This window comes from Staurois parvus, unplaced genomic scaffold (genome assembly GCF_062004578.1).
Source record: "Staurois parvus isolate SC_StPar_1 unplaced genomic scaffold, SC_StPar_1.0 ptg000172l, whole genome shotgun sequence".
Classification (NCBI taxonomy): domain Eukaryota; kingdom Metazoa; phylum Chordata; class Amphibia; order Anura; family Ranidae; genus Staurois; species Staurois parvus.
The window spans coordinates 7067862-7086470 of record NW_028317968.1 but is presented as its reverse complement, the minus strand read 5'-3'; the positions used below and the strand labels follow the sequence as shown (position 1 = coordinate 7086470).

Sequence of the window (18609 nt, the reverse complement as noted above, 5' to 3'; positions counted from 1 at the left end):
CTACTGACAAAAGCAAAAAAGGTTACTAAATAAATACACATGTATTCTGCATTCTGTCTAGCTGCATGCAGTGTGCTCTTGTCCCTAGAGCTTAACAGATCCATAGAAAAGATCTGACCTTTCACAGCATTGTTAATAAAGAGTTAGTAAAGGTCAATAATAGTGTTAAGATATGTAGGTGACTTTTAATCTAGCAAAATTATAAGCTTCTAATACAAAATTACTCCCAATTACAGAACAAGATAACATTTTAAAATTAAGTAATTGTATAAAATACAAGCAATTAATGCATTAACCCACAACATTTGAAATTGGACACTAGCTACAATCTACACTATATTGCCAAAAGTATTGGGACACCGCTCCAAATCATTGGATTCAGGTCTTCAAATCACCTCCATGGCCACAGGTGTATAAAATCAAGCACCTAGGCATGTAGACTGCTTCTACAAACATGTGTGAAATGTTTGCCACCTGTGCAATAAGCGTGGGATGCAGTGGTGTGAAGCAAGCCGCCACTGGACTCTAGAGCAGTGGAGACATGTTCTCTGGAGTGACCAAACATGCTTCTGTCTGGCAATCCGATGGATGTTTCTGGGTTTGGTGGTTGCCAGGAGAACGGTATTTGCCTGACTGCAATGTGCCAAGTGTAAAGTTTAGTGGAGGGGGGATTATGGTGTGGGGTTGTTTTCCATAGGTTGGGCTTGGCCGCTTGGTAGCATGAAATTGTCCAAAATGTCTTGGTATGCTGACGCCTTACGAGTTCCCATCACTTGAATGAATGGGCCAAGCCTAACCCCTGAAAAAAAAACCCCACACCATAATCCTCCCTCCATCAAACTTTACACTTGGCACAATGCAGTCGGGCAAGTACCGTTCTCCTGGCAACCGCCAACCCAGACATGTCCATCGGATTGACAGACAGAGAACCGTGATTGGTCACTCCAGGGAACACATCTCCACCACTCTAGAGTCCAGTGTCTGTGTGCTTTACACCACTGCATCCGACGCTTTGCATTGCACTTGGTGATGTAAGGCATGGATGCAGCTGCTCGGCCATGGAAACCCATGCCATGAAGTTCTCTATGCACTGTTGTGCTTACCTGAAGGGCACACAAAGTTTGGAAGTCTTTAGCTTTTGACTCTGCAGACAGTTGGCGACTTCTGCGCAGTGCACTTCTGTGCGCTTCAGCATGCGCTGACCCTGCTCTGTCATTTTATGTGGCCTACCACTTTGTGGCTGAGTTGCTGTTGTTCCCAGTTTCTTCCAGTTTGTTATACCACTAACAGTTGACCGTGTAATATTTAGTAGGAAGGATATTCCATGGACTTATTGCACAGGTGGCAACCTATCACGGTGGCACGCTTGAAGTCACTGAGCTCCTGAGAGCGACCCACTCTTTCACAAATGTTTGCAGACGCAGTCTGCATGGCTACGTGCTTGATTTTATACACCAGTGAACACGAAGGTGATTGGAACACCTGAATCCAATGATTTGGAAGGGTGTCTCAATACTTTTGGCAATATAGTGTACATATGTAAAGTGCTGTGTAACATGACGGTGCTATATAAATACCTGTAACAATAATATTAATAATAGCCAATTGTGTAAAACAGTTACATAACTAGTGCAACTGAGGAAGTCCATTTGGATGAAACATGTTTGACATTTTGTGTTTTAGTCCCGGTTCACACTACTGTGTAGCGGAAAACCATATGCGATTCGGACAGGAATCGCACCGCATTTCTGTTCAAATCACGTGATTCTTTTCAGTGCAATTTGAGTCATTCATTTTGTGTGGCTCTAATCGCACCACACCCACATGAAAGGTACTTTTTTTTTTCCCGCACTGGAATCAGATGCCATTGGTTTTCACACAAGTCAGCCAAGTGCACTGCATTTTGCGAAACGCACAGCAATCGCTGAGAATCCTGCACCGCATCAGTGTGAACCGCACTTAAATCACTAATTGTTTTACATGATCAGCTCTTATTGATGATTTTAATGAACCAAACACAGACACTGCAGGAAGAGTACAACATGGTCAGTGTCATGAAAAACATTGTGAATGTAACACAGAAAGTTGTGTAAAGGTCATGGAAACGCAATGTGCTTGTGGGTAGCACTGACGTAGAAAGGAATAGGTATAAAGTGTGGTCTAAATACAAAGGTACTGTATAATAATCCAAGGCCCCATTCACACTGCTGGTCAGACCAGAATGGACCATCCATAGCTCTCTATGGAGCAGTGGGTGTCAGCGGACATGTGACTGCTGACACCTGCCAGCATATGTCTGTTGGGGCATCTGATCCCCAACAGATGGATGTGGATCCATTCTCAGTTCGTCCCCTGGATCAGAATACACAAATAATATGCTCAGTGATAATAATAAATAATGACCCTTATCCCCAATTAGTGCATATAAATCAAAAAAGTCCTCAATCCAATAGCCCAAAAATTTATGAAAACCAATGTCCCTTAAAAATCAAAATTATGTCCAAAAATTGTCCACAAAGTGATAAACTCTTCAAAGTCTTGTAAAAGCTTGGTTTACCTCAAACAAAACAGAAATAGAAACCACATAGTGCATTATCCTTAGTATATATACATCATATAACTCAACCAGTGATACTTCACCAAAGTGAAACAAAAAGTGTAAACAGCAAACGTGTACCAATACACTATATATAGTGAAAAGCCGTGTAGGTGAATCACTCTTTAAAGTGCTTAGAACACACAAATAAATCACGTCTACTGCAGTAAGGAGTGAATACCCTTACCAATATGTATAACACTTTAGGCCTTAGATAATAATCCCCAAGTTGACTGTGTGGTGGGACGAATGATATTCGGCCAGTATCCTCACTTCCACCTCATACTCCAATGTGGATCCATCCACACTAGTTACTCAGACCAGTTTCATCATAACCACCATCCCGATATCGATATATGTATACAAAAAGATATATATAGTATAATACCGCCACACACTCGGATCACAAATTTTAATGGTGCTGCTTACAATATAAAATCTTTCTTATCGCATGTTTGAAAGTATGAAAACCTTAATGCCGTCCGTCTAGGAGAGTCCAAACCGCTACAAACAGTCTCTCTTCCACTCTCCAAGATGGCCGCCGCTCAACGTCCGGTTCCTCGTTTGCGTCTGACGTCACTTCCCTCTGACGCGTTTCGTCATTGGACGTAATCATAAAGACCCTTTATGATTACGTCCAATGACGAAACGCGTCAGGGGGAAGTGACGTCAGACGCAAACGAGGAACCGGAAGTTGAGCGGCGGCCATCTTGGAGAGTGGAAGAGAGACTGTTTGTAGCGGTTTGAACTCTCCTAGACGGACGGCATTAAGGTTTTCATACTTTCAAACATGCGATAAGAAAAATTTTATATTGTAAGCAGCACCATTAAAATTTGTGATCCGAGTGTGTGGCGGTATTATACTATATATATCTTTTTGTATACATATATCGATATCGGGATGGTGGTTATGATGAAACTGGTCTGAGTAACTAGTGTGGATGGATCCACATTGGAGTATGAGGTGGAAGTGAGGATACTGGCCGAATATCATTCGTCCCACCACACAGTCAACTTGGGGATTATTATCTAAGGCCTAAAGTGTTATACATATTGGTAAGGGTATTCACTCCTTACTGCAGTAGACGTGATTTATTTGTGTGTTCTAAGCACTTTAAAGAGTGATTCACCTACACGGCTTTTCACTATATATAGTGTATTGGTACACGTTTGCTGTTTACACTTTTTGTTTCACTTTGGTGAAGTATCACTGGTTGAGTTATATGATGTATATATACTAAGGATAATGCACTATGTGGTTTCTATTTCTGTTTTGTTTGAGGTAAACCAAGCTTTTACAAGACTTTGAAGAGTTTATCACTTTGTGGACAATTTTTGGACATAATTTTGATTTTTAAGGGACATTGGTTTTCATAAATTTTTGGGCTATTGGATTGAGGACTTTTTTGATTTATATGCACTAATTGGGGATAAGGGTCATTATTTATTATTATCACTGAGCATATTATTTGTATGTTTTATACACCTCTAAGGGTAGGGGTGAAGTGTGCTGATACGGGACTTTTTGTTTAGAGTGATTTACTAATATTATTATGGATCAGAATACAGTCGGATGGAAATGCACAGTCGGTCCGTTTCCATCCGACGGCCCCATAGAAAACAGCGAGCTGTGTCTGCTCTTTATCAGTGGAGCGGACATAGACCTGTCATCCATTTGCTCAGCAGGGATCAGCGGAGAGATCCCCCGATGAGCATGTGGATCCGCTGATGGGTCTGCCCCCTCTGAAAGGAGCCATAGTGTGCACGAGAAAAACATGATAACAAAACTAAGCAAAGATTACTATTAGTAATTAACATCTGTAGAACACAATGTCTCAACTTATTGGCCATATTTTGGAATCCAGTATATGTACCCATGACCTACTCTTGCCTTCTGTTCCGCTGCACTGGGGCGCCCATTAAGTTTTTCAAGGTTTACCCTTATTCCCCCCTCCTTTATTCAATTGCCTTTGAAAGCTTATCCATCTGTTTGCGACACCCAGATAACTATGTTGGCTTAAAGCAGGGACTAAAACACATTGGCCTGTATGCAGATGATCTCATACTGCATGCAGGTGATGCTGAAGATTCACTTCCCACTGCAATACACACCATAGAGACCACTGTTGTCTTTCCAACAGGGCTGTTCGACTGAAGTCGAACAGACAGTGGTACACACAGAGTAAAATTAGGCCGGTTTCTGCTGAACCAGATGATTTTCAGTTCATGTACACCAGCCTTCAGCCTTGAAGATTACTTGACAAAACTCAGTGGTCACATGGGTGCTTCCTTTTTTACTATTCCTAACAGTCCTTTATCTGCAGTATCCTGCTCTAAATATTTGCCGATAATCATCACCATCATCCCTATAAAGGCCCTGAACACCAATGTTTCCCATTGTTCCAGTCTGTTAAAGCCTAAGTGCAGCTCTGAAACTTGCTCAACTCCAGGGTACTTCACTCTTCTTGGGGATTTTTTCCTTAAGTACTAAATTTTAGGGCCTTAGACATTCAAATATCCCAGTACCCCCTGAGTGGGACTATAAAAGCTCAGGGGCCTAAAGGGCTGATATTCACCTTGTACTCTCAAGTGTTCCACACTACACTTGCCAAATTTCCACTGGTGGGTGGCAAACACTAATGCCATCTTTGACAGCTGAAGACTGGGACGATATTTGGAGCTCCCACTTGTCAGTATCTCCAGCTGTTAATAATAAACTGTAGATTATTCACTAAACATATCTTAGGATGGCCATACATTGTACAATTTTCTTATTCAACTTCCTGTAGATTTACCTTCAACTATGTAGTGCAAGAGCCTGCCTGATTGCATACAAATTGAGAGAGTTTAGGTTTGAATCTAAAGGAGAATTGTACAATGTATGATCAGCCTAACACTGACCTATCTGTACAAAATGGGTTGGCTATCCTATACAAACGGTCTGCAAGGTCACCAACCTCGAGTGGACTTTGTATACTTGCTATGGTCATGTCCTGTACTTTGGATTTTGTTCATTTAACTGTTTGGTATTCTAGATGAGAAATGATGGCCCCACTATCTAAAGGTACATTTGAGGTAAACTCTTTTCATGTCCCATAAGGCAATTGCTTTGAGGTGGATGCATTTGACCCCCCTTCTACAGTTGCAAGAAAACGTATGTGAACCCCTTGGGATTACGTGGAGTTTTGCATGAATTGGGCATAAAATGTGCTCTGAACGTCATCTAAGTCACAACAATAGAAGAACACAGTCTGCTGAACATAATACTACACAAACATTAGATGTTGCCATGGTTTAATTGCACATAACATGTAAAAATTCACAGTGCAGGGAGGAAAAAGTATGTGAGGTCCTAGCTTAATGACTTCTCCCAGAGCTAATTGGAGCCAGGAGTGAGCCAACCTTGACTCCAATCAGTGTGATGATATTGGATGTGTTGCTGACAGCTGTACTGCCCTTAAAAAACACACACCTGTTTTGGGTTTACTGGTTTCAAGAAACACTGTCTGATGTGAACCATGCCTCGCAGAAAAGAGCTCTCAGAAGAGCTACGATCAAGATTTGTTGACTTGCATGAAGCTGGAAAGGGTTACAAATGGAGAAAGTTTAACCCTGTTGCTACTCTCCCTAGGCATGGTCGAACTGTAAAAATGACTGCAAGAGCACAGCGCAGAATGCTGCATGAGGTAAAGAAGAATCCCAGAGTGTCAGCTAAAGACCTACAGAAATCTCTGGCACATGCTAACATTTTTGTTGACACATCTACAATAAGGAAAACATTAAACAAGAATGGAGTACATGGGAGGACACCACGGAGGAAGCCATTGCTGTCCAAAAAGAATATTGCAGCACGTTTGAAGTTTGCAAAAGAGCACCTGGATGTTCCACAGCACTACTGGCAAAATATACTGTGGACAGATGAAACCAAGATTGAGTTGTTTGGGAAGAACACACAACACTATGTGTGGAGAAAAAAAGGCAGAGCACACCAAATTCAAAACCTCATCCCCACTGTAAAACATGGCGGAGGGAGCATCATGGTTTGGGGCTGCTTTGCTGCCTCAGGGCCTGGACAGATTGTTGTCATTGATGGAAAAATGAATTCCAGAGTTTATCAAGACATTTTGCAGGAAAACGTACGACCATCTGTCCGCCAACTGAAGCTCCGCAGAGGATGGGTGATGCAACAGGACAATGACCCAAAGCGTACAAGTAATTCAACAAAACAATGGCTGCAACAGCACAGAATACGCCTTCTGGAGTGGCCCAGTCAGAGTCATGACCTCAACCCGATTGAAATGCTGTGGCATGACCTTAAGAGAGCGATTCACACCAGACATCCCAAGAATATTGCTACACTGAAACAGTTTTGTGAAGAGGAGTGGTCCAAAATTACTCCAGATCATTGTGCAGGTCTGATCTGCAACTACAGGAAATGTTTGGTTGAGGTTATTGCTGCCAAAGGAGGGTCAACCAATTATTAAGTCCAAAGGTTCACATACTTTTTCCTCCCTGCACTGTGACTGTTTACATGTTATGTGCAATTAAACCATGGCAACATCTAATGTTTGTGTAGTATTATGCTCAGAAGACTGAGTTCTTCTATTGTTGTGACTTAGACGACGTTCAGAGCACATTTTATGCCCAATTCATGCAAAACTCCACGTAATCCCAAGGGGTTCACATACTTTTTCTTGCAACTTTACATTACACCAATCTCCTTGGTTAACCAAATAATTCCATATGAAAAAAATCATATATTGTATATTAATACAAATTGCCCAGACACATTTAATAAAGTATGGTACTTCTGTAGAAACTCAGCCTTAAAGTGGTTGTAAACCCTTACAGATACCCAGTGAAGTAACTAGCCTCACGTGATACACAGAGGTGAAACAACTCTTCCTACATGACCTGTCTATCTGCAGCCATATCTTCCGTATAGCCTTCTAAAAACACAGTTCAAAGGATTTTTCTCAGCTCTAGAATGGACACATCCCACTCTTCACATTGACAAAAAAAACATACAGAGCTGAGGCTATTGGTTAGCTGCTGTGTGCTGGAAGCGGGGGCTTCTCCCTGGAGGCTGTTGTGTCAGCTTAAGGCTGGTGAGCATGGACTGAAAATGGTCTGGTTGAGCAGAAACCGGCCAAATTTTATTGTGTGTACCACTGTCTGTTCAAAAGAATCAGATCATTACACTGACTTCAGTCAAACAGCTGGAAAATGGAAAACCAGCATTTGATCAACTGCTGCAGCCAATGGCTGCAGAACTGATTTATATATTCTGACAATAGCACAACGGAAGAGATCCCAGCATCCAGCTGGTTGAACAAAACAAACACCTCCTTGTGTATACCAAGCTTTAAAGTCTTTTCATTGAATCTTGAAGATAGCAGAGGGATAAGAGATCAGATGGAAATCACATTCAGTGCTTTAGATTCAGGTTAGTACACACTATAGAGTGATGTGATTTGTTCATTTTTAATGTTTAAGGTTTACAACCATTTTAACTCTTGCAGAAAATGTTACCTCTAGACACATTTGAGAGAGGGTTCAGTTTGTTGCAATATATGCACAGCCTATTGTAGAGTAAATCTAAACATTTCTGTGTCAACATTTTCTTTTTGTGTTCAATATGAGGCATGCAGCATGCCAGTAATTTGAGAGCCGGCACTTCTTGTGATGAAGCTACATATCCCACAACCCCTGGGTCTCTCAGTCTGGTGTTTTGCAGGTGACAACTACAGTATACAGTAATTAGATCTGACACAGATTCAAATGAGCAGACCAATTAACAGAACGTTCACCATGTAGTACTTCATTTCACTTGCACTCAGACATCTGTGATGCAATACAGAGGAAATGGGGAGTCATGCATTGGACAATGTTTTATCCGGAACAAGAAGTTACCTGTTCCTTTAGCGAATACGGGCAGGCAAGCTGCAGCAAAACATGGACATAGGGGGATCAATCAACTATGACACTTCACACTGCAGTCCCAAAATGTGTGTCCATCATTATAAGGTAAGACAACCAAATGACACGGAATATAACTACACTAATATCTCATAAAAACAACAAAAACATTTGAAAAAGAGTAAAATGCCTTAAAGTGTTACTAAACCCAGGACCCTGCATTCACTATAGCTGGTCTCCCACAGTACACAGAACATGAAAGTGCAATTATTTTAGTAAATATAAACTACTAAATACCTTTTCTCATCAACAGTTAGAGCAGTCTTGTGACTTCTCTCAGTGTTCAGCAGAGCACTGGTTAAAACTTGTAGGAGGAGTTTTCTTTCTGCTCTAGGAGGATGCAAAACCCCTGACCTCTGTCTGGACAGTGCTGATTGGTCCTGTGCTGATCACATGCACTCTCCCAAGAAAAACAAAAAACCGCTCTAGCAATACACACCAAACTAAGCATGCGCAGAGTGTCTCCACACAATATGTCTTAGAGACCAGAGACAAGAGGGAGACACTGGAAGAAGGATCAAACAGCATTTTTACACAATGCAGAGGATTGACCCCTTAGATCTCACAATGAGTATAATAAGCATGCTTTACTGTATATACAGACTAATTTCACTGTTGTGGGCTTAGTAACACTTTAAGAAAGAAAACCAAAAACTTGACAGTTCTTTAAATATGGCAAATATATCTAAGTATTACTGACCACACTGATCCACTACTACTACTGATCTAAGCCAGCATGTGCAAGCCTGCCAGGAAGTTTTCACCTATACAGGTCAAAAAGAGAAAAAAATCTCCTTATATACGTGCAGCTGTAGGGAAGGGAATGCCTCGTCTGCAGATGACTGGTCAGTGTCCGTGACAGCTTCCTGGCAGGCTCATACATGTGGGTTTGGATCCTTGTCCGCACACATCCACGTTCATCACTATTTGTAAACAAGGACTGCTGGAATCACGTGGACTGCAAAAACAGTAAGCATTTTTTTCAGAAAAGCAGTTTTTTCTCCTTAAAAACTACCATGAGGTATTGTAAAGCAGGGTGTTTTTTTATAATTACTACTTTACTACTAATTCTCTGACCCTGCTAAGCAGCCATGATTTCTTTGGTTATACATTCGAAAAAAGAAGGAAAACAACAGTTTACATTTTAATATATTTGCAGCAAAGACTGAGGATGTGAATAAAAGCAGCACATTTTCAGCATATTCACCTCAGTCCAGCACTTTGTGAAAGATATGTTCTAAAAACTCTTGTACTGTAAAAGTTGTAGTTCTTAAACTATTAGGTATATCGTTTATGAAACACATTTTGCATACATGAGTAAAAGTAAAAATAGTTTTATTTTTTTTTCTGCTGACTGGTGTGAAAAGGAGCATTCCCAGCTGCATTTCAACATGGTTTCATTTAAATAACTACAAGTTACAGTAAGCATTCACCACGGATACTGTGAATGCCCACCCATGTGGAATCACCAGCCGCAGTGATACTACTCACCATGTAAAGGAGAGCCAGAAGGACTGCTTGACAAGCCTGGCACAGGACTACAGCGGCCTCCTTGCTTTGAAGTCAGTTCTTGCTCAATCTCTTCCAGACCTGCACTCTTCTGAAATCGACTCATGCGGTTTACCACACGGGGAGACATATGTGTCCGGACACATGGCTGACCACCATAGGGGTTTATTGGGAATACGTGGGAGGTGCCACGGAGGGTGCTCACCACTACCCATCGGCAGTCATGGCTGAAACAAATGTCCTGAACCTAAGAAAAAGTAAAAGGGTGAGAGACAATTAGAATAATACATATTATTAAAAAGATCAACATTCTAAACTTAGAAGATTTCATTACATGTTTTTCAGAATTTCAGTCCTTAAAGCATACTGCCTGAAGAAACATAAATCAAAGATAACTTTAGGAACATGTATCAAGGGACTGTTTCAAAAAGGTTTAGCTGAATTCTCCTTTTTTTTTAATTTTAGATGGCATTTAAAGAACAGCACCTCCTATGTTTATATTGTTTATAGAATTCCTATGGAGCATGTGTATATAGTCAAAGTACAGCGTTACTCTTCAACTGTTAAAGGGTAAGTAACCCCAAATCAATGGATTTCTCCTATTTGCTCCATTTTGGTCTGTTTAATATACTATTGGAGGCATTTTGTTCTTATTTGATAGGTACAAAAAACACCTGTTGGTCTTGTTAGCAATTCAGAGCTGTCCTGTGTCCTCTGTACACTTCCTGTGATATCTCAGACAGCCCTCCTATTTATCTTGAACTACAGAATAATTAGCCTTTATGTTGTGGAGATATGAGAGTGGGTGTGATAAAGTAGTTATCTAGTAACTAGTAACTATCTAGTAACTAAGTATAACTAAAGGCAAAACATTTTTTTTCAGTGGAGATGGATTAGAACACCTGTTAGGCGTTTATTGTTGTCTGTGCCCCCATTAGGAAGATTCACCCTCTCTGTTTGTCCTATTTACCATTATAATCAAAGGTAACATTAAAAAAAACAAAACTATTTTGGGTTGTACCCAGAAAAGTAATAGAGGGGAATTTGTCCAATGGGGGCATGAGTTCTGGTGACCTGGGAGTCCCCAAGGAATTCCCTTAACTTGAAGGGATTTTATCTCACTTCCTTTTTTGCCTATGGGATAGGAAGTGAAGATAAATCTCCCCAATGGGACTCAGATAGCAAAATGAAAAAAAAAAGGTTTGCCTATAGTTCTACTTACACAGACAAGGGCTGCCAAAAATGCTGTGTGTCAGCCAACATAGCTAACTTCTGGCAGATTAACAGGTACTTTTCTTTACTTGCAGGGTGTTTAAGGGGATACAATACAGAGAAATGTGCATATACTGCAGATGTGTACTACCTATGCTTATTTTTTTTTGCCTTGTTATATGCTTTAAACACAAACTTCAAAATTAATTTTACATCAAATGGTGGAAGATGGGAGACAAACACACACAAAAAAAACCTAGCATTAAAACAATGCAGACTTATCTTTTAGGCTTTACTTACATGAGTAACACATAAGTCACTTTTTTAACTTGTTCAAAACTTTTCTGTGTTCTCAGTAGTCAGGTGTACATCTGCAATATGTCAGTATCTTTTCATTTACTTGCCAGAGCAGCTCATACACTATTCTTTCTACTACACATAACACTGAAAAAACACTTTCAGGAGCTTAACCTTAATGCATACAACATTTTCCTATTATTTGCCCTACAAAAATATTCTATACTAGGACGTTGTTTATATAGTTTCTATTGTACTAGGGGGTTGATTTACTAAATGCAAATATTCTGTGCACTACAAGTGCACTGAAAGTGCAGTTGCTCCAGAGATTACTAAATGAGGTAAAGCTTCACTTTGCAAAGAAAACTCAATCACTTGCAAGGATAATAAAAAACAGCATTTTTGATTGCACATGATGGGATGATAGAATTCAGCAGGTTCCTCCAATTTCAGAGCTTCCCCGCAGATTTAGAGCTTACAGTGGACAGTATATTTGCCTTTAGTAAATCAACCCCATAGTATTATACTTTGTCCTCAAAGGGAACAATCATTTATTTTTATCTGAACAAAACAAATTCTTTATAACAAAGTGAATATAAATTTTGGCACTTGTATAAATGTATTTTCTATCTACTGTACTAAAATTCACTCCGTTGTTGTGCCTTCCTAACACAAACAGGGTTATATTTGAGAGTAACTGCCAATAGATTTGCCATGTGGGCACTAATGTGTTTCCTGTGTCCCGGACATGTCTGTTCACACGTGTGCATAGGATGTCTTTTGATATTGTTCTTGCAAAATGACAACAGTTAACTCTCAGTTTAAGTTTCATTGTATACTAAAATAGATACTGCATAAAGATGTTTTACTTTTGGAGACTGGGATAAACCACATTGTATTGCCACTGTTTGCCACTGCTTTCTTTTAACTGAATTTTAGAGACTGGAAGAGGTTATCAAATAACTTTATTCTGAAAAGACTGCTTAACCAATGAGCAATGTGGTATGTGCATTTATGCATTTATTGGAATATAACAGCTGCACAGGATTCCACATGTATATAAAAAGGGAGAAACAGCTCCAGGATGAATATTGCTGTGAAAGCTGCGAGCATGTTGCCTTCTTGGAAGCTTACATTAGAGATGTGCAAGAGCACATTACAACACTAAGTACAACTGACAACCTTGAAAGGAGTCTTCTGCTCACTGAGCAGGTGCTTAAACACTTCCCATCCAGTGTACATTTATATACATCCTCCTAAACGGGAAGTGGCTATACCATGATCAGGCTGCAGCTGCCCTATCATTTAACAGAACTTGGAAGAGATCTCCCTCTTGCTGCCATTCCCGACTCTCCTGTTCCACTGGGGAGCTCAGGACCACTGCAAGTGCTTGGGTCACTGCCCACAGAGGAGATAGAGGAACATCAATTCCTCCATCTCCTGTGTGACAAATGAAGCTGGAAGCGTTTTGGCGGAGAAGAACTCGATCAAACCGATCTGTGCTTGATCAGATGCTTTGAAGGGCAGAGGAGGGATCAGGAGTCTAATAGACCCCATATCTCTCCATATAGAGTACTTGTCACTGCCAAAGCAGTCTTAAGGGATATAGCAATAAAACTGAATGAATATATAAATAAATACATAAAGTGTTACAAAATGAATTTAAATGGATGGGGACCGTCGATGTACAGACATTTTCAGGTCTCTTCAGAGATGTTCAATAGGGCTCAAGTCTGGGCTCTGGGTGTGCCACTCTTGGACATGCACAGAGTTGTCCCTAAGCCCCTCCAGTGTTGTCTTGCCTGTGTGCATAGGCTTTTAATCATGTAGGAAGGTGACCATTCGGCCAGGTCTGAGGTCCTGAGCACTGTGGAACAACTGTTCATTGAGGATATCTCTGTACTTTGATCCATTCAGCTTTCCCCCAGTCTCACAGTTCCTGCTGCTGAAAAAAAAACCCACAGCATGATGCTGCTAACACCATGCTTCACTGTTGGGACGGTATTTGGCACGTGATGAACGGTGCCTGGTTTGCTTCAGACATAACGTTTAGAATTGAGGCCAAACAGTTTAATCTTGGTTTCATCAGACCAAATAATCTTGTTCCTCACAGTCTAAGAGTCATTCAGGTGCTTTTTTGCAAACTCCAAGCAGGCTTTCATGTGTTTTGCACTGAGAAGAGGCTTCCGTCTAGCCAATCTACCATAAAACCCAGATCGGTGAAGGGCTACAGTGATGGTTGCCTTTCTGGAACTTTGTCCCATCTCCACACAGGATCTCTGGAGCTCAGTCAGAATGACCACTGGGTTCTTGGTCACTTCTCTTACTAAGACTCTTCTCCCTCGATTGCTCAGTTTGGCCAGGCAATCAGCTCTTGGAAGAGTCCTGGATGTTCAAAACTTCTTTCATTTCAGAATTATGAATTATATTGTTGGTACAGGGCCTATCCAACTGCCTTTCAGGGGATCAGGAAAGAATGCAAAGAATGTATTTTGTAGGTGGAGCAAATTGGACCATACTTTATAGGGGTTTTCTTGCCTTCATCTAGATCAACTGTGAGCATAGGATTGTGTATATGGAGTTTTTCTATTTACTATATGTTTTTTTCTATTGGTTAAACTAGCTAGGAGGCTGTGGGCACAGGCATGTCTGAGCACAGGCATGTCTGGGCACTCTCACATACCAGGATGTCCACTGCTATTTTTCAGGAGGATTTTCACACACAGGTTACATTTTTCAGCTTAGGCAAATAAAGCACATCTAAAGCACATACACTTTAATTTTTATAACACCAGCATTCTAATAGTAATACAAACCACAATTTTGTCTGGCGATTCAATATAGGCTTACTTGAAAAATCACCTTTTGTGCTGTAAGTGCCTATCTGCTGGCCATTTCTTAGAACAACTTCACAGATTCCCTGCATGCCTTAAAGTTTCTTATCTGCTCTTTCCTTTGGTTTAAATTTTATTTCTAAGGATTATATATCCCAGGGTACCACGCTGCTTGCAAGTAATGGGGATATGGTGTGTATCCTGTACTAACTGTGTATACTAAATGTGGAAATGAATATATGATTTAAAATTTTGACCAAAAATACATTTTTATATTGTGGCAGTGCGGTATCCTGCCACGGTGGAAATCATGATGGAGACCCAGGATTCTCAACCATGCAGGTTGAGGGGCTCCAGGCAGTTCTCATAATGCAGAGGAAACGGGTTTATAAGTTTCCTCTTTGATTTGTAAAGCCTGTTTTGGGACCTGTTGCCTGGAGATTTCTAAGAGATTTGGGAGGGATGAAATCTCCAATCCTGGGCCCATATTTTGGGAGCAGCCAGTGTGCTGATTGCACAGGTGTGTGCAGGCCTTTTTGGGGAGGCCAGGCCATGAGTCTGGGCTCCACCCCGGCAGTTAGGAGGACTCCACCCAGGCAGACGGGAGGTCTCTGCCGTGGAGTCAGGTGGGCTACACCTAGGAGAGGTGGAAGCCAGACTAGCTGTGTGCTAGTGCCATACTTTGGGGAAGAGTCTGCAGGAGGCAGACTTAAAACTGCGTACAAGCCAGGAGGCTGAATACTGTTTATTTGAATTCGTGTGATGGTGGATACCCCTGCGTGGGAAGAATTTTGGTTGTTTGAACTTTCTTAAATAAAAGTGGGCAAACAGGCCCTTAAAAAATAAGCGAGTTGCTGTGTGCTTTGAAGAAGCTCTACCACTTGAAGCGAGTTCCCACATATGGTGGAGGATGCGGGCATAATTGGAGATCCCTGCAAAAGTAAGTTCATCAGTTATATGAACTGTGTTTCTGTGCAATGGACAGCACAATTTGGTGTGTGTGCAGGTGAGAACCTGCCTTAAAGAGACAGTGCTTCATTTCTTGATGCTGGACTGTGCAAAAGTGTTGTGAAGTGACTGTGAAGATGGGGCGGTCAAAGCAAAGAAAAGAAGAAAGATTTGCGGAAATGAGAGACAGAGCCCTATGGCTGGAGGGGTTGTTATCACCAGAACGAGCCCCATACATGGATGAACAAAGTTTGCCAAAGTGGGAAGTGCATGTTGCTGCTGGCAACACTGGTGAAAGGAGACCAGCTATGAATGTGCAGAGTCCTAAGCTGGAAAAAGGCTGCAATGTGGGGAGCCTGGACAAGACACGCTGGCAAGAGCGATGCTTGCGGTGCAGGGAGTGGGGGCACACTGTCTCTAAATGCCCTTTGTGTCAGCCTCCATTGCAAAGTTGCATATCAAAGCAAAGGACTGCATCTGTGTTAGGCAAGCCGGCTCTGAGTGCAAGGAAGGAGCGACAGCCTGACCACAAGTTTGAGAAGAATGTGGTTGCCCATAGCAACACATGTGACTTCAGGCCTGCGGACCCTGTAAGAGGAGTGTCGTCTGCAGAGGATTGTGACAACGCAGAAATGAGGGTTCAGCGTATCTGGAGGAACCCACAATGTTCAGCTGGGAGAGTGCCATCTCCCATAGCAACAGGAGAAAGCTTGGCAACCAGGAGAAGGGGCTACAAGGGAGATGTCTTTCCGTATCCCAAGAAGGTTATCGGTGGAACCATACCCTGCCTGGAATGTGGTCAGTTTGGGCATGGTATCTTTACCTGCCCCAGATTATGGAATACCACTGATGAGGGTGCTACTGAGCAAAAGGCTTCATCTGCAAGCCCAGATTCATTTTTAAAAATGTTGGCAGCTACCCCTAGCAACAGGGATCTTGTGTTACCTGCAGGGGGTGTAAGTTGGTCCGGAATGGCTGCAGTGTTGCACCGTGACCACTTGGGGAAGTCAGCCTGTGGAGAAACCACAGAGGAGAGACAACGCACTCAAGTGAAGGCTATGACACCTGCTGCAGGAAATGGTAAGACTGTTTCAGTTTGTGGGACTGATTCCAAGGAAGTGAGAGTGTGTCCTTCAGGGAGTTCCACAATACACATGGACTGGCTGCTGTGTGCTACCCTGAGTAGTGGGGAGGCACAGGGAGAAGCCCAACGATTAGGACTAAATATGGAAAAGGACATGGGGACTCTGCATGTGCCTGCTATAATCCAGCAGATGGCTGGGGAAGGTAAACTAGGGGTGACCAAAACTGTCATGGCACCGTGTTCCCTAGTGCCAGGTGCTGCAGAGATGCCCAGGGAAACCTCCCAGGAGCCCGCAGTGACGGAGCAGAGGATTTCCCAGGTCAGCTATGGAGCTGCTAAAACTGAATATAGTGTCCCTTTAAAGAGAGAGAGTGCTGTGAAGCATGGCTCACAGGCTGCTCAGCTGGGTAATAGCCAGGGATTACCTGCAAAAACCACAGTGATGTCTATATGCAATGAGAATGCTGATGGTCATGCCGACAAAAGTGTTACTGTTGGTAAATATAATGTTATGGTTGGTGATGAGCTAGCACAGCTCACTAAAGATAATAGTGTTTATATGAATATGATTGAAGATATGTTGTTGCCCTTGGCAACAGTATCCAAGGCTGCAAAGGTGTCCATGGAAACCTCCTGGGAGCTCTGTGTGTTGGAGCCAGAGGTTGCCTTGGACAACTATGGTGCTGCTCTGGACAAGAGAGTACTTGATAATTTAAATGCTAAAACTGGAATTTTTGAAAATGCTCCTGGTGATAATGGGTTAATGGAGTCTGTCAGTAATGACAATAGGTATGGAAGTGTTCATGAGGTGAATGAAGCGCCATCAGAGTACGGTGGTGAGGGTGTGGTATTGCAACCTGTTGAGGTTAAAAATTTAGTGCCACAGTTTTGGTTGAACAAAAGTGATATATGTGATGTGTCTGCTGAGCCACTCTGTCCTGTGTCTCCTCCGGCAGTTGGTGCGGTACTGCGTAGTACCTCTGATTGGAGCGCAGAGAAAGTAGACTGGGACAGATGGGCTGAAAACCTGTTGGCTTTGTTGAAAGGGACCTCTGTTTCCAACAGTGGACTGGACACGACTTCTGCTGTGCTAAATGGAGGGACTGCAGAGCGGCTTATAGACAAGGGCACACTTGCTGTTGCTGCAGATGGTCTCCCTCCCAATATGGACGGGCCAAGTGAGATTGAGCACATAGCAGAGATCGTGCCCACAACCCACAAAGGATCCAATGGTGTAGGATCGAATAGTGTGATACCAAATGAGCCAGTGTTGGTGGAAGTGTCAGATGGCACAAATCAAGTGATTGGGGTCAGTAAGCCAAATGTGGAATTGTGTTATGACCGTCAGGTGTCAGGACAGTTGCTGGAAGAGGTACATGTGCCAGTGGAGCTGGTGGATAGTGACGTTGCCATGGGAGACAACCACTCCACGCTGTGCACTTGGTCTCCAGACACTGCCCTGCCAAACGTTGAAATTAATTCTGACAAAGGTGTGGATGTTTCTGACCATGAGGAAAAATGCAAGGCCCTTATAAATGTTGTTTATGATGATGATTTGGAAAAGTGCGAGGCACTGGTAAATGGTGATCATTTAGTTTCTGTGGGTGACCATAAACCTTATGATGGACCTGAAGGTCAAGTGGACATGTGTGCTGATAACCCTGAAACATGTGATGTGGTGGGTAATGATGTGGTAGACACAGCTGAGCTAAAAGCTGCAGTTGAATTAGGCCCCCTACAGGTTCAGGAGGGTACTCTGGGAAGAGAAACTTTAAATGGCTTATCTGCCCAGAGGGAAAACTTTAAGGAAGTGGATTATTTAAAGAGGTCCCCTGACATAAAAGCATCTGAAGGGCAAGGCAATTGGGCTATCCTTCAGAAGGAGAGTAGGACATTGTCATCTGAGAATGTCAGTGACAAAAGGAAGTGTGCAGTGTACGGGGGGAAACCAACCGAGCTAGGTTTTGTCAGCAAGAAGATGCCTGTACATAGAATGCAGAGGGGGTCTAAGGTAACCCCAATAAAAGAGCCCGCACTTTTTGTGTGTAAAAGCGTGACCCCTTCAAAGGTAAAGGGAAACCGGCGGTTGAGAGTGCAGTGTAGCTGCAATGTTATCAGACACTTAAAACTCAGGCGTCAACCTCATCCTC

At 42.2% G+C, this 18609-nt stretch overlaps 1 protein-coding gene across 8 annotated transcripts in view; it reads right to left on the bottom strand.

Annotated features, from left to right (window-relative positions):
• The window catches only part of BCAS3 (BCAS3 microtubule associated cell migration factor), a 1369778-nt gene that overhangs the window by 890599 nt on the left and 460570 nt on the right, over nt 1-18609 (bottom strand). For 4 of the 8 annotated variants that reach the window (XM_089676635.1, XM_089676630.1, XM_089676633.1 and 1 more), the window contains exons 15-16: nt 10067-10331; nt 8510-8539 (exon numbers count right to left, since the gene is read on the bottom strand). In XM_089676635.1, coding sequence (XP_089532761.1) covers nt 8510-8539; nt 10067-10331 — 295 coding nt within the window. The remainder of the gene's footprint in view (nt 1-8509; nt 8540-10066; nt 10332-18609) is intronic. The other 4 variants (XM_089676636.1, XM_089676632.1, XM_089676637.1 and 1 more) reach the window with 1 other exon arrangement.